This window comes from Caretta caretta, chromosome 1 (assembly GCF_965140235.1).
Source record: "Caretta caretta isolate rCarCar2 chromosome 1, rCarCar1.hap1, whole genome shotgun sequence".
NCBI classification, from domain to species: domain Eukaryota; kingdom Metazoa; phylum Chordata; order Testudines; family Cheloniidae; genus Caretta; species Caretta caretta.
Genome location: NC_134206.1, coordinates 113804487 through 113821745, shown reverse-complemented (window position 1 = coordinate 113821745; position 17259 = coordinate 113804487). Strand labels below are relative to the sequence as shown.

Below are 17259 nucleotides of genomic sequence, written 5' to 3'. Positions count from 1 at the left end.
CTTGTTATACCTTGTGATGAATTGGGTGTCAGATTTTGTGATGGCCGTAAGAACACTGAAATTGCAGCTGGGGATTGAATGATGGAAGGATGATGCAGGAAAGAGAATTTAGTGTGTAACCTAAAATAAATAGATATAACCTAAAGAAATTTGTAGCTACCAAGATGTGTGTCTCTCATTGCCCTGATCATTTTGTTTCTTTCCCATTCTTCTACCTTTCATCTGTCTTTGGCTTTTTTGATTGTTTGCTCTATCATGCAGGAACTACCTTTCTCAGGTTTAGAAACCACCTAGCAAAGTTTGGGCTCTAGAACAATAAAAATAATAATTAAGCAATACTACATCAGATACATTTTAAATACTGGTCCCAAACAACTGTTCTCATTCATCAATAAGATACAGGCACTTAACTTATCAAGTCGTTCCACTCTCTTTTATATATAAATATACTGCAGGTGACTGTATGCAAAAGGGAAACAATTTCATTTCCTCCTAAGTTCTTGCTGTTCCATAATCATAGTGAGGGACTTCTCCAAACAGTCAGTCATGTTGTTAGTCTGTCACTCACTCGTATTGCTGCCATCTCTTCTCCCTCCCGCTGGTGTGTATGTACATTAGCCACTGATGCTAGTAAAAGTTACATCTCCACGTGAAGTGGAGGCAAAACCCCCTACTGTTTAATTATTTAGCATGAGACTCTCACAAATATGCTTTCTGTCTTCTTTTTTGAAAATGACATATGCCTAAGTTTAGAAGGGAGATTTTTTTTTTTTAAAGACAATAACAGCCTGTGAGGTTTTATGACTGGTGACTGATCACTTTCAGGGGAATCTGATGTAATAAGTCAACAATAATTAATTGCTTATTGTCCATTGCAGTGTACTTCTGAAACTGAACTACTAATGCAAGTTGGTACAGTTTTCTAAGGATACCTGTGCAGGCTTGTACAGGATATTATAACTTGTACAAAATTCCTGATATGACAGGTATAGACTTCGTAATCACCAAAAATTTACAAGAAAAATTAAATCTAATTACTACAACCACAGACCACCAAAATAGAAATTTTTCAAATATGTTTTAGAAGCACTTGTTCACTTCCGCAATTATTTTTCAGATAAATGTGCATTTAAATGTATTCCATTAACATGGGCTTTCTAACAATTTACAGTAGTATCCTTCCAGAAGTTACTAAGGGATTTTGTAAAATTAGTTTATTAAAAAAAAATCCTCTTAAAATACATAAACTATTTTTGATTGCTCTACTTCTAGCTAATTATATTCTGTGAAATTGAGCAATTCTTTTCACTTCGATGGTTCTTACACTTTATTAAAGTAGCCAATCTTTTCTATAGTTTTTTTAACTTATGCCTTATATTCTGTGTTATAAACTTTATCAAAATATTAACTCTTTTTTTCTTTAAAATTAAATTTTATTTCCAAGGAATAACATAGGGAGGTCGTAAGAAGATGATTTCCCTGGCTTTATATCCTGTGAGCACAGAGCCAGTTAAGTAGGGTACTTACGTGTGTCTGCAGAGGTGTGCTTCCTTGGTGTTTCAAATTGGGGATCAATTGCTTTTTGTTTGTAAGCAATTTGGGGCAAGGAATGTCTTTTTGCACAGCGCCTAGCACAGTAGGGCCCTGATCCATAACTAGGGCTTTCTGGTGCTACAGCAATACTACTACTCCTACTAATAATAATAATAATGTACTTAGAGGTGACTGCCCTTCTCCGCCCAGAATCCGATTATCTTCAAGTCAGTGGGGAGAGCTTGCCACCATCATCTGCACAAAATGCCTTCAATCTGAATCCCTGAAGGCATACGTCATCTCATGAATGTCTTCATACTCACTTTATTTTCTGTTGTCTGAAGACATATATTTTTTTAACCAGACTTTGTCTATAAATTAGTTTGCGGATGCTAGTGGTCTTATTCATCTATATTTGATAATACTTACTGTGTTTTCACTAGCTTTCCTGTTGCACCTTCCTGTTACCTGTTCTTAGGAGTAACTCCCTTGGTAAACAAGGTATTCTTCAGCTTCCCGTTATTATAAAATGATTCACATCACTTCTTCATTGGTGTAACGTAGACTGGGAGGGCTGCTGTCCTTAATATAACTTGGAAATGTGTACTCATTTCTTGCGTCCCTGGGACACCATAAGAATTTCAATTGGTCGTTTCAATTGCTGCCTAATAACTAACACAATCTGTTACGCATTTTTGCTCAAGAGAAAATTTAGTACCTTTCTAGGTCAAAATTCCTAGAAGTGGCTTATGTGACAAGAGTAGTGGAACTGAAATTCTCTGGGAGATTAGTTCTTTCAGTATGCTAAGTGAGTTTCCCTTGCCTTTGCTCACTTTAAGCTCCTTGCAAATGTGTTAGTAGTGTACATCGTTTGCACACATCTGTCTGAGAATTAGGCTACATCTCTAGTGTTGGGGCCCATCTTTATGAATTTAACAAGCTAGACTCACCTTAGCCAAGATCTTTACAGTGTTACTGGGATTTCTGGGATAGATGATCTTTCTTCCGAGATTTAATATTTTACCATATCTCTCTAACAACTGCAATGTCTCAACTAAATATTTTCTTGGCTAGATTAAGGACCTTTGGTGTAATTCTATATGTCAGGCCCATATTATATAGAGTGTTGTAGCTGTGTCAGTCCCACAGAGCTCCCTGCGTATCTTGAAAGCTTGTCATTCTCAACAACAGAAGTTGGTGCAATATAAAATATTACTTAACCCACCTTGTCCCTCTAATCCCATATTACTAATTTTAAGAGTAGCACACACATGCATGAGCAGTCCTCAGGAATAGAGCTGGTTATGAATTTTTTGACAAAATATTTTTGTTGAAAAGTGCCCGTTAGTTACAATCAAAGTTTTTCATGGGAATGTGGCAGTTTCAACTGAACTTTCAACAGGAAGGGTTTATCAGATCCAGGATGACATTTCTGGTAAAAGAGAGACATGCTCTTCCCCCCTACCTCAGAATAGCTAATAGCTTGGTGTTTAGGGACTTGAACCTGGCTCTTCCATATCCCAGGTGAGTGCCATAACCAACAGGCTGTAGAGTCAATTTATCTGGCCAAACGAGTATTTAATTATTTATTCAAAGTGGAACACTTCTAACAGGAGAAACTGAGACCCCCAGAATAGCCAACCTTCTGGTGCTCAGGGTACTCACCTAAGATGTGGGAGATTCAGAGCTGGGATTTAGGTCTCCCACTTGAGATGAGAACGCTAACCACTAGGCTATTGTTTGTTCTGGGGTGCTCTTTCTCTGTTTTTTGCTGAAAATTCACATTTTTTGGTTTTGTCTCAGTGCTCAACAGGAAAAGTGTTTAAAATTGTGAACACCTTAGCAGGATGGAAAAAGAATTTCCTGCCTAGATCTACTCAGGGTCTTCTGTCTGCCTCAAATTACATGGCCCTGAGATCTTGATTTCAAATTTTTTTCACAATGATCCCTATTGTCTCAAAAGTAAAGTACCTGTAGAAAGACTAGAGGTACACCTTGGGTATATGGTCGACATAGACAGTCACACTAAGGACAGAATCAGATGGATAGTGACACTGCTCAGTACCTGACAGAAATGGTCTATAGCTATTCATTTCTGGACACAGTTACCTTAGAAAATGAAAATTGTTTTCACATTGGAACCTAAGTTCCCTTTGTCAGATTGTATTGGGTGTTGAATTGTGTGCTGGAATGATACTTCCTTTCCTGAACTACTGTATATATTTTCCTCCAGGAGCGTTTCTTGTAGATCTTTATGAAACTGGCTTTCTGCTGTCTTGTTATGATGTCCGGTATAGTAAAATCTTCAGACACTTCATTAGTGTATGTTCCAGAGCCCAAATTTCCTTTTTTTTAAAATTTGCCTTGTATTACAAACCATATTATCTCCAGTAAGTGGAATATACATTCTTGCCTCTGTTCATCTCCTGTTCAAAATTCCCCTCTAGTCCTCCCATCTCCTGTTGTGGATGGGAATTTTGGATGACTCCATGATTCTCCTGGGATGTGAACCTGCCTCATACAGTATTTTTTTTCCCCCATGTGATTGGAGAATCTGAGGGTTTGTCTACTCTTTAGTAGAAATCCAGCCCTATTCTTCTGCTCCACATTTGCCTATTTTATTCTTCTGTTATGTCTAGTCACAAACCTAGATTGTGAGCTCTTTGAAGCAGGGGAACTTTGTACAATGTCTCAATCACTAGGGTCCTGATTCTTGACTGGGGACCCTAAGCACTACCATAACATAATAATGGTAACTTTTTAGAGAGAGAGATAATTACCCGCCTGTCATTTTGCTTCTCTGAAGATACCTTTGATTTCTACTCACTTTTTCACTGTCCTTTCAATTGTTGATTTTTTCTGATGATCTCATCCTATCATAAATATTCTTCGTAAATATATTACTCTTGCAATTTAGGAACTTCTCTGTGTCATGCTCATCACGGGAATTAAAAATAATGTCTGACCTAAAGGGGTGTCTTAAAGAGCCAAAATTCATTGACAGCTAAAGGACGTCAGCTTGTTTCACTGTAGGGAGACCCAAGGGTAGGAATCCAGTAAAATGATACTTTCAAAGCAGAAATACAAGAATTAATGCTTTCATCTACCTCTTCATGGGTCCTGTAAATGAGGAGGGTTTCTGTTAGCCTATGTTTTGTCAGTCTTCTATCATGAGTAACTCCATGGTCTGCCTTTGCTATTCCTGAGCATTCCCATCCAACAGCATGAAACTGACAGTCCTTGTTAGTATCACTACTGTCCACAGAGTAGCAGCATGAAACTGACAAATTGTTAAAACTGGCAAATAGTTAATTTCACTGGTTGCTGTTAAGTAAAGCTATAAGAAGCAGGAAAAGGCACTGGAGTCATCTGTTTGCATACTCAGGAAGGCAACATTGCATTGCTTTGCATACAGGTTACGTTTGGAAGGGTATCTTCACAATCATATGGGCTAGAAACTATATATAAATGAAAGCTTAAACTCTGCAGAAATTGATGAGTTAGACCTTCATGCTGACAAGGGAAAGAGTCCCACTTGTCACTGCCAAGTAGATTTTTTTCAGCCACTGTTCCAAATGGTGTTAGGTTGCTTGAGTTGTGCTTTCTGGGATTACAGTTTATACTGGGTTCAGTAAAGATCCTGAAATAAATTACAACCTTTTATTCACTCCCAGGCTATCTATTATGACTAATAAAAATATATATGTCCTTGGTTTTTTTAAACAAAAATGCATCCATCTTCACTAACTTGATAGCAGCTTGACATTTCATTTATAAAGTACTTTACTCAACACACATGCAAAGGAACTTTCAAAAGAAATATTCTTTCTTCTTTGAGTGCTTGCTCACATTGATTCCATTCTAGGTTTGTGCAGCCCTACATGCACAGTTGTTGGAGACTTTTGCCTTGGCGGTATCCATAGAGTTGGGCGTGGCGCCCCCTTGAGTGCCTCGCTCATACGTTGGTATATCAGGCACCGCTGGCCCTATGCCCTCTCAGTTCCTTCTTACCGCCCGGTGGTGGTTGGTTGGAGTGCCTCTTCCCCTTGCTTCTCGGTGGTCAGCGGTTTTCTCCTGCTCCCAAACCTTGTGTTCCAGCTGTAAATAATTTTGTTTGTAATAGATGAGTAAGTAGCTGTTAAGTCCTGTAGTTAGTCAGTTAGGGTCCTGGTGTGGACTTTCCCCTTAGCGGGGCATGCCCTGGTCTCCGGATTTAAAATCCTGCTATGACTGCAACAGGCCTATGCCTGTTAGTGACCCGCATGGTAGCTATTTGAAATGCCTTGGGGAATCCCACGTTAAAGAGAAGTGTCGTATCTGTAAGAATTTTCGTCCCAGGACACAGAAAGAACGTGACATTCGCTTGAGGGCCCTCCTCATGGAGGCTGCTCTTCGTCCAGCCTCAGAGCCAGCCCAGCCGGATACAATGCCTAGCACTTCAGCCTCTGCGCAGCGCACCCCCAGCACCAGGCTCATCCTGGCACCGGTCCCCTTCGCCGGTGCCTAAGAAGAAAGAGGGACCCAGCACTAAGCAAGCCGGATCAAGGGGCATTGGGCAAAGGACCCTGCTTGGGCCACCCGCCCACTCCGGAGCCGCAAGGAGGCTCACATCCCCCCACCCCCCAAGTGATCTGCCGCCGACTCTGAGAAGTAGTAGGGGACCTAGGCTGATGGCGCAGTCAACGCCCTCTCAGCTCCTGTCACCCAGAGAGCCAATGGACTCTCCCGCCGCAGTTGGCACCGCATGTGGCGATAGACCCAGCTAAGGCTCCCTAAAAGGGCAAGTCATCGGTCAAGGCCTCCCAGAAGGCAACTGAGGGCCACCGGTCTCCAGAACCAAGGCAGAGCCCTGTGTCACCGTGCCCTTGGTCTCCACGTCAGCCCAGGTCACCTGTTTTCCACTACAGGTCACTGGCACCACGTTCCCAGTCTCCGCCCTCATGCTGGGCTTCACCTAAAGGGAGGCACTAGTCATCTTACAGTCAGCACTGGTCATCTTCGTGCTGACAGTCACTGTCACCGAGACCTCGGGGATGCTCCCCAGCTCGGCGCTGCTCCCCCTACTCCCGGCACCGGTCAGACCACTCCAGGTACCTGTCACTCACGGCGACAGTTAGCTGCCAGACCCAGGCCTTGACGGTCCTCCGGCACTGAGAGGGAGTTCAGCTCCTTGCCGAGACAGCATCATCGTGACTGGGCTCCGGAGGGTGCCTCTGCCATGGTGATGCCGACCTGGAAGCAGGGCCAGTGGCCAGCACAATGGCCTTATTGGAACACCCATGATGCCAGTGCCCCAGTCTCACCAGTCCTCAGTTGCAGCATCAGACAAGCCCCAGTCGTCACCGGGCTTGGTGCAGGATGTGTTGGCAGGCACTGTGGGGAAGGAGCAAGTGCCCACCCCAAGACATCCTTCCCCTGTGGGTGAAAATGCCCCAGGCCCTCCCTCCGGTGTTTCAGTCATCCTCCTCCTCTCCAGACAAGGCAGTGGCAGGGCCCTCCTGGGCTAGTCCACTGGATGACTTCAGGGAGCATCAAGCGCTGGGCTTCGAGGCAGAGGAAATGGTGGTACAATCGGACACATGGTTCTATGTGCTCTTCACGTCCACCTCAGCATGTGTCGCAGTCCCAGTGCATGAGGGGGTCCTAAACATTTCCAAAGCCATCTGGCAAACTCCATCCTCCATTCGCCCACTTCCAAGATTGCTGAAAAGAAGTATTTTGTCCCTGCCAAGGGGCTCGACTACTTATACACCTAGCCGCCCCCAGGTTCATTGGTCATGTAGGTGGCCAACAAAAAGAACAAACGGGCCCGCCAGTTCCACCTCCAAGAATAAGGAGGCCAAGAGACTGGACCTTTTAGGAAGGAAAATTTATTCCACGGCCATCTCCAGTTCAGGGTGGTGAACCACTAGGTTCTTTTGGGGCATTATAACTTTAACCTCTGGGACTCCCTCCTTAAGTTTAAGGACTCCATGCCCCAGGAGAAAGCCCAAGAGTTCGGGGCTATGGTGGAGGAAGGAACCTTGATGGCCTGGGATGCAGCTGCTTCGGCGGCCAGGGTGGTTACCTCAGTGGCCATGAGGCGCAGCTCCTGGCTTCAGACCGCCGGCCTATCCGAGGAGATGCAGTCCTCCATACAGGATCTCTCATTCGGTGGAGTCGGGCTGTTCTCTGAGCAGATGGATGCAAGGCTACATGGTCTAAAAGACATCTAGCCACCCTCCGCTCCCTGGAAATGCATATGCCTCAGTCTGCAAGGAAGCCATTCTGGCAGGGACCTGCGAGGAGAAGGGACACTGGCTTTAGTTGCCACCACCCTTCATCCTCCCACTTGCCTGCGCAACCTGGCCCAGTGAAACACCACAGAGGCCAGAAATGCTCGTTTTGAGGGTGCACTCGAGCGACACACCAGACACCTCCCCGGATCTGCCCCACTTTTTCCTCAGCTGTCTCCATCCCTACCTTTCAGCTGGTCGAGAGTCACCTCAGACCATTGGGTGCTAGAAATTGTGTCATTGGGCTACACTCTCCAGTTTCCGGACACCTCTTGCTCCCACCCACCCCTTCCCAGTCCCTCTTCAGAGACCCTTCTCACAAGCAACTCCTCGTTCAGGAGGTAAACAACTTCTTACAACTGGGGGAGTGGAGGAGTTACCTCAGGAAATGAGGGGGAAAGTTTTCTACTCCCGCTGTTTCCTGATTCTGAAGGCAAAAGGGGGCCTACATCCCATTCTAGACCTGTGATGACTCAACAAGTACCTCAAAAAGTTGAAGTTTTGCATGATATCCCTGGCCTCCATCATTCCCTCCCTGGATCCAGGAGAGTGGTACGCCGCTCTCGACTTGAAAGACGCTTATTTCCATATCTCTATTTTCCAAGGACACCGCCTGTTCCTCTGTTTTGTGGTGGGCCAGCGCCATTTCCAGTTCATGGCGCTCCCCTTTGGCCTCTCCTCAGCCTCGCAGGTCTTTACAAAATGCATGGCCCCAGTAGCCGCTTACCTGAGACGTCAGGGGGTCCAAGTCTATCCTTATCTCAAAGATTGGCTCATCAAGGGCAGATCGTGGGATCACATGCAGAGCAGCCTCGATTTGGTGTGGTCCACATGCTGTGATCTGAGCCTGTTAGTGAATGAGCAGAAGTCAACCCTCATACCAGTGCAACAGATGGAGTTTATTGGGGCAGTTCTAAATTGCACACATTCCTTCCAGAGTCCTATTTCCGAGCCATGTCGGATGTAATCTCCCATGTGAGGGGTCATCCACTCTCCACCACTCACACTTGCCTAAGGCCGCTAGGCCACATGACTGCTTGTACTTATGTGGTCCGTCATGCCCGGCTCCATGTCCAGCCTCTGCAGGTGTGGTTGGCATCAGTCTACATCCCCAACAGGCATGATCCAGACCTGGTAGTCAAAGTGCCAGACCACATCCGGGCGTCACTGGCATGGTGGCTGGACCCTGCGTCGGTGTTGCGGGGAGTCCAGCCCTGGCCCTGATGCTGACTCTGGTGTCCGATGCCTCGGACCTAGGCTGGGGTGCCCACCTGGGCAAGCTCAGTGCATAAGCCGCTGCTTGGGGGTGGGATCACCTCAGCAGAACCTTCTCGTCTCGCCACGAGTGGTGATGTGGTCGATCAGATCTTCCGAAGGTGGGGGTTTCCGCAGGCGGACTTGTTTGCGACTCACCAGAACAGGAAGTGCCACCGGTTCTGCTCATTTCAGGAGGTCAACAGGGGCTCCCAGTCAGACGCCTTTCTGCTTCTTTGGTTGGGGGCTCTGATGTACGCTTTCCTGCCAGTGCCATTGCTTCATAGAGTTCTCATGAAGATCAGGCAGGACAAGGCCAAGGTCATCCTGATAGCCCTGGCTTTGCCACGCCAGCTCTGGTTCAGCACGCTTATGGATCTATCGGTGGCAACCCCGATGCCACTGCCCCTCTGGCCAGATCTCGTATCGCTGAACCACGGCCGGCTGTGCACCCAAATCTAGCGGCACTGCACCTCACAGCTTGGTTGCTCCGTGGTTAACTGCCGAGGAATGGGAATGTTTGGCCCGAGTTCAACAGGTCCTACTCGGAAGTAGGAAGCCCTACTCAAGAGCAACCTATGAGGCCAAATGGAAATATTTTACATGCTGAGCCTCGACCCATGAGGTTAGGCCTCAGCAGGCGTTGCTGCAGCTGATCCTGGACTACCCTCTGCATCTCAAGCTCCAAGGTTTGTCCCTTTCCTCAATTAAGGTCCATCTGGCCTCTATATCGGCCTTTCACTCTCCATTCCAGGGCAGGTCCGTCTTCACGCATAGCATGACGGTCCGATTCTTGGCCTGGAGTGGCTCTACCCTCAAGTAAGAGGCCCTGTGCCCCCATGGGACTTGAATTTGTTACTTTCCCGACTCATGAGGGCCCCCTTCAAGCCCTTGGTATCCTGTTCCCTTCTTCTGCATTCTTGGTAGCAATAACTTCTACCCGAAGGGTCTCTGAAATTAGGCCGCTTACATCGGAGCCACCCTATATGGTGTTCTTCAAGGACACGGTCCAATTGCGAGCACGTCTGGCTTTTGTGCCCAAGGTGGTTTCACTATTTATTTTACACAAGCCAGGACATATTTCTGCCAGTCTTTTGCCCAAAGCGTCATAAGTCAGAAGAGGAGCGTGGGCTGCACTCTCTGGATGTCAGGAGGGCGCAAGCCTTTTACATGGAGTGGACCAAGCCGTTTCGCAAGTCAATGCAGTTGTTCATTGTGGTGGCAGGTAGGATGAAAGTTCATCCGGTGTCTGCCCAGAGAATTTCTTCCTGAATCACAGCCTGCATCTGTTTCTGCTATGATCAGGCGAAGGTGCCTCCACTGGCGGTTGCAATCGCCTACTTGAGTAGAGCTCAAAGCCTAGGCAGCAGCCTTCCTGGCCCATGTGCTGATTTCTGACCTCTGCAGGGCTGCCATCTGGTCGTCTGTGCATATGTTCATGTCTCACTATGCGCTTACACAGCAAGCCCGAGATGACGCTGGCTTTGGTAGAGCGGTGTTGCAAGCCATACGTCTGTGAACTCCAAGCCCACCTCCAGGGATTCTGCTTGTGAGTCACCTAGAATGGAATCAACATGAGCAAGCACTCAAAGAAGGAAAAATGGTTACCTACCTTTTGTAACTTGTTCTTTGAGATGAGTTGCTCATGTCCATTCCATTACCCACCCTCCTGCCCCTCCGTTGGAGTTGCTGGCAAGAAGGAACTGAGAGGGCGTAGGGCCGGTGGTGCCTGATATACCAACTCAAGAGTTCAGCACTCAAGGAGTCGACCCTACAGATACCGCTAAGGCAAAAGTCTCCGACACCTGTGCGCACTTAGAATGGAATGGACATGAGCACCACATTTCAAAGAAGAACAGTTACAAAAGGTAGGTAACCATTTTTTCTTTACTTCATTGCCTTATGCTGTAGTTTGCATATCCTGCTAAGTTGCCTTATTAAGTAGGACTTACAAATGAGTTTAAAGCAATGAAAAAAAATAAACTATGAAGCCTCTTTCTTCCCAAATCCGTGTCCCTTTGCTACATATGACTAACCCATGCTATCAGTTAGAAACTATAGTGTATAGGTAAGAAAGTCAAACATCATTTTATTAGCTTTCTGTATCCTTTCTATGAATCGTATTGAAATATCAGATTGCTTTGAAACAGTGAATAATTGTTGTCCTTTATTTCTTGAATTAAAAACTAAGTTTTCAGTATGTTTGTCTCATTAGATAAGCAGGATTTGTAGAAGCAGTTCTAGAATGTGAAATTTTCTTGATATTTTCTAATTGTTGCTGTTGCCTAACAGGGTGGATTGATTTAAATCACTTATTTTAATCATGGTTTAAATAATCAAGTAGGAAACCTTGATTTAAATAATTGGTTTTAGTCTGGTTTTGCATTTGTACTTTTTGGTTATTGTCCTAAAGAAAAGTTCTTTCTCATTGGCTGTTATAAACATTGGAACATGTTGGTTTGCAACCAAATATAGCCTTTATGCTCAATTTGGTACTTCATTTTGCTAACTGGAAGAATATACTGTATATGTACATATGTATTTAAACAATTATATAGATTAACCTACATTTATTTGAATTTTTAGTTTTTACATTTTTTTATGTTAGAAATGGTGATTGGTAAACATTTGATATCTTTTTACCCAGGATTTGTGCCAAGCTGTGTTTGGATGGAAATTGGAATTAAAAGGGTGCAAAAGCAACATTTTACATTTGTTTTTTAGTAGTTGCATAAAGTTACCTTTTATATGCAAGAATCATAAGAAAGAAAACAAGTTTATCAGAGCATATTTTGCATTTCAAATTTATTAAGCAAAGGAATTATTACCTGGAGTTAGTGAATTGACAGATATTTGAAAGTATTTAGGTGCTTAAGGGCTTGTGTTGTACAGTGGGTGGGTGGGGTGATTTCTAAAACACACTAACATGTTGCACATTAATTGATCCAGGTAGACCCTGCTGGTGCACTTTAACGTAGTGCTGTTAGAAACAGTACTATGTTAAAGCTCACTAGGGAACCTTTAGTGTGCATCAGCAGGGTCTACATTGACCAATCAATACACAACACGTTAGTAGTGCACATTAGAAGTCACACCTCTACAGATCACCTTACCCCAACATATAAACAAAGCCCTAAAAATGCAGAACAGAAACTGTAGTACTTACATTTGGAAAAATATAAATACCAATATTTGCTCCCTTGTAAAGACTGAAAAAAGAATATCTACTTAATCCTAGTACACAACATTGTGATATATTTATAAAGCTTGAGTTGACCTAAAAAGTTATTTACCCCAGTTATATAATTTAAAAAGAGGCACCCTTTATCTCATTGTAATTTGAGGAGGGCTTATTGATGCTGCTGTATTTTTATTATTTAAATTATTTTAATGGACTAAAGTAGGTTTTGGCCTTAATGTAAATTGACAAAATTTCAAATATAATTTGAAATCAGTTTATTTTAAAAAAGAAAAATATATTTAATTTAAATAAAAATTAATCTGAGTTTTTTTAATTTTTAAAAAACCATCTACCTTTGTGTGGGACAAATGCACATTCATGTTTATTTCGCATGGGGGGGGGCACTTAGCAATATGATGCATGTATTTGTATTTGCATTCTCTTTGCCCTGTCAGGCCAAAAAAATGAATTGTTCATCCTTGGTGTCCTTATTAGTTTTTTGAACTCTTAAACACAGAATTTGATGGTTTGTAATTATAAACTAATTTGTTAGGTTCGAAAATGTGGTGATAAAATGTGGACAGATTTCATTGTATGTATATATGAGCAGTAAAATTGTGGAGAAGAGAACAAAGGTGAATAGAAATGCATCATGACTTGACGAAAAGCTTTAGGTATGCAGCATTAAGTGAGTTATATTAATATTTATATGGATCTTTTTTTTTTGCCCCCAGTTTTTATTGCACCTGTCTCGAAGCTGAGTACTACTAAACTAACATTTTGATAATGAAAGATTACCTAGTTTCACATTAGCTTCTATAAGTATTTCAGTATCATCTGCTGACATGTACTTTTGCAGCTTCTTAAAGCAATACTCCTTGGTGAACCACCTTTGGCACTGCTTAGTGCTTCTGCCTGCTGATCACTTGATGTGCACAGCTGATACGTGAGTTTCAGATAGGTGTGTCAAAGATGCAGAATTATCACTTTAGTTAAAAGTAGCCCACCCTCCCTCCCTCCTGCCATTTTTTATTGTTGAGAAAAGCAAAATGCTTTTACTGTGTTTACTACCTTGTTTTATATCCAAGTGTTTATTGGTGATGTCAGCACAGCATCGTAGCTCAGGTTCTGTAGTTTCTGATTCTGCTAGTGTTTTATGTCAAAAGTGTAGTAGAAGCCAAAAAGTTATGTGGTTTGTCTTGTTACATTGCAAGTATAAAGTGCACTTCATCTTTTATTAACTATAGTATTGGATTTTTTTGTCCAAATTAATTGATGAGAACATTACATTATTATTTTACAGGTTTTTTGCAGCCTTTCCTAGAAGCCTGTAGCAATGTGTCCTTTTTCCGTACTTGTTCTGTGTTGCTTCGAAATCCTAAACTCGATCTACTGATACTGGAAAAACTCAGCATTATACTGCAAAAGCTCTCCAGAATCAAGTAAATATTTTTTATTTTGTAGTCTGTTATCAAAAATTGCTTTTTTATATTCCTCCTCTTTCCAAAGTGGGTCTGCAGTTCTAGCAATATTGCAGATATTAGATCTAGCATGGGCAATGCTAGAATTTCTCTGCCATCAGTTCCATTAAAAGAACAGCTTTTACCATCTTATAAAATGGATCTTTCAAGTTTTCTTCTAAATCCAGGTTTTGTGCAGTTCAGCTTACATAAAATGTAAATCCTTATTGGGCCAGTATTTATGTTTATTTTATATTTGAGTTATCTTGTATGCTTATCATCTCTGACTTCATTTTTTCTACTTGACCCCAAGTTTTGCTGAGTTACTTTGTAACATTGTTTTTCTGGGGTGAAATTTGCAAAAGGACCTTTGTGACATAGGAATCTAGATCCTATATTCAAAAGTGATTTAGGCACTTAGAAGCTGTAAGAGTTAAGAGTTAAGCTTCTAAGTGCCCAGAAGTAATTTTTGAAAAGGGAATTTAGACTGTTAAATTTGACCCTTTCTGAGGATCTTTCTCTGTGCTTGTTGCTTTACAAATTTATTGCAACAGAAATTCTCACCTGCCTAATGATATCACATCTTGTACTGAATTATGCCAATGCATTACTTGATCTGATTACTTCTTTTCTAAAACAACAGAGTCCTAAATTAAAGTCTTTTATTCATATTAGGTACTGAACACTTTTTTTTCCAGAAAATTAGGGATATATAGATTAATTTTGATCTTCTTGAGGATAAAAAAAAAACCCTATAACTCTAGGTGGGGAAAACAAGATAAGTTTCTAAGTTGAAAGAAAAACAACAACAATATTTTTCATTGGAGATAAGTTAGAATTTAATGAATTGTGATTTTTCAAACAAAATTGCTTAAAATTTTGTAGACTAAAAAAAAAATTTCACATCCCTATCAGCTGTTGGATCTTCCAGTGTTGGATCAGTCTACAGTATTTTTAAATATAGTTTCTTTCTGTCTATATTTCCAGGGCTGTGTCTCTCCCCTTGCACTCCCCCCACCACTTGGTCTACTACCCAATCCTTCTTTCACAGCTGTGAAAACTTGCTTCATCTATTCCTTAAAGTTTCCTCGGACTACATTTAAAAGCCATTTATCTGTGGGAAAGGATACTTCTGCATGGGATCATGTTTATTTTTATCACAACGCAGCAAAACCATAGCAGCTTAGAGAGACAGCCATTATCACTGACAATGTAAAGAATCACATTCGTGGAATATAAAATACAACACACATTTTGGTTCCATAAAAAATGTCAGTCTCTCCAGAACAGTGATTTTGAAATTCTCTTCCCGTACTTGAAAGTAATCCAATGAATTTTTGTCACTGACTAATTTTATATGAACATCTTTTGCAGAAGTAATAAGAAGATGTTTGAATTGTTTACTATTCATCTAATGATTCAAGATCTGCAGAGGACAACACATCCAAATCATGCTTTTCTCTGTATTAACCTCAATTCAATTCTCTTTAATTTGGGTTTAGCAAAGAGCAACTCTCTTATCTCCAGTCTAAGCACAAGTCACTAACGAACTGTATTTTATTATGGTTTATGTTCTGTATAATTTGTACAAACAAGATTATATTTATTTATAAAAACTAGCAAAAGATAGTGCAAACTAGCTAACAAGAACATCAAAAGCTCATTTACTACTACTTGGGTTAGAATTTGTCATGTTACCCTCCCTTATAATCAGTGTATTCATTGAAAGAGAAGGTGGGAAATTGCACAATCTTCAAGAGGCCGCCTTCGTTTTTAAATTTTTAATTTAGCTGAAATACACTTCAGGGTTAGTGCTGTGCTGTTCTAGAAAACTGACCTGTTCAACACAACTGGCACCTGCTTGCTAGGCACACCACTAGTACCTACTTTCCTCACAAAGTTGTGAAATATGAGTTAACCTTAAAAATTAAAAATCTTCAGTGTTTTACCAACATTTATTATTGTTTTTTTGTTTGTACAGGTGGCACATAACATGGAAACATTAGTCTTTTTGCAAATGTATTTCAGGAAAATGATTGTTTTAATTTACTGAAGTCAAATTTTGATGAAATTGAACTTGGTGTATATTAGGTGTATGTTGAATGAGAAACCTTCTCTGGTCTGCAATATCCAGTATTTGCAGGAATCGCTGTTCACTGTTTTCTCTTTTCTTATATGTATTTGCTGTACATTGCTGTGCTTTATTAACTCATGAAACTGGTTTTGTATTTTTTTATGGATTTTGATTGTAATATAATCTCTGAAAATATAAAGTATTTCTTAAAATTTTTGGAATAATACTACTTCAATTAAAAGCCATAATCTTTTAATAAAAAGAATCCATTTCCTATTTTATTAATTTCCAAAAGGGCCTTAGTCCAGTCTCCTGCTTATGCACGCACTTTTCCATACATACTTTTCAAACACTAACAGCCAATTAATTTTGTCATTTATATGCATAGGTATTGGTACTCAAAGTACATATGTACACAAAATGAGTCACTTGGCCCAACAAGTCTTTCATTTCTAATGTTTGTGTTTGATTATACCATTCTGTGGAACTACATGATATATTCTTTGCAACTTCTTGTAATTATATAATTGAAGCTGTGATTATAATTTAAGAACCTGCTTTATAATAAGTCTGTGTTTGAATAACTCTGTGGCCAGTCCATGTGAAACTTCATACAAGATTAGTTTTAATGCCCTTTGAGTTTTCTGTGCAGTTTTTGTTTGGTTTCTTACTACAAAGTCTCTGAATTAGGGCTCTGACAGAAATATTTCTGTTGCAGTCTGACCTTTTGTTGACAATGTTTTTAAAGACATCATTCTACACCAAATATGGTAGACAGGAAATCATGAGTGTATCTATTGCAACATATAGTTTAAAAAAAGAGAGGGGGGACTTCAGATAACTTTTAGCTATTATTCATCATAGCTGAAAGTTTGTGCCAATGATTGCTGATGGATTAAATCTTTGAATAAAAACTTCTCCAGCAGCAGCTATACTTTTGTCAGATTTTATTTCACAACAGAGAAGGTTTTACGTGCTAGTGGCTAACAAATCTTCTCTGTTAGCAGCTGCATTTCTGCTCCTTATGGTCTGTTCCACCCTGCCCAACATAATCTACCCCTGCTTAAGCATTAAAAAATTAATAAAAGAAATTAATGTACAAAAAATTGATTTGTGAAGCTGTTACAGTTGCGCTACACACCTCATTATTACTTCTGCTCCGGTAGGGCTGTCTGCCTTCCATCACTCCATTTACTAAGCTACTACTCCCTCCCAATACAAACAAGTACTGCACTAAACATCCAGAACTAATAGTATTGGTAGGGAATAGTTTCATAAAGAGGTGTGTGCAGAAGGGGGGAATGAGGGGGACTGAACTAAGGTTGCCAGGCCTGGTCTATGGTTACAGTAATGTTAAGCGCATGTGCCTGTGGGTGGAGAAGAGGGCATATGCTACTAAGGGTATGTCTACGTGCAGCTGCGAGTGTGCTTCCCATCATGGGTAGACGGTCGTGCTAGCTCTGCTAGAGGTAGTGCTCTGAA

General features: G+C 41.6%; 1 protein-coding gene across 7 annotated transcripts in view; it reads left to right on the top strand.

The window, feature by feature from the left end:
• Positions 1-16709, top strand: part of CCDC138 (coiled-coil domain containing 138) — a 73985-nt gene extending 57276 nt beyond the window's left edge. For 5 of the 7 annotated variants that reach the window (XM_048856554.2, XM_048856565.2, XM_048856504.2 and 2 more), the window contains 2 exons: positions 13547-13685; positions 15078-16709. In XM_048856554.2, the coding sequence (XP_048712511.2) occupies positions 13547-13685; positions 15078-15249 (311 nt within the window). In that variant the 3' untranslated portion in view covers positions 15250-16709. Of the gene's footprint in view, positions 1-13546; positions 13686-14690 lie in introns of all 7 variants that reach the window. The other 2 variants (XM_048856534.2, XM_048856524.2) reach the window with 2 other exon arrangements.
• The last annotated feature ends 550 nt before the right edge of the window (positions 16710-17259 follow it).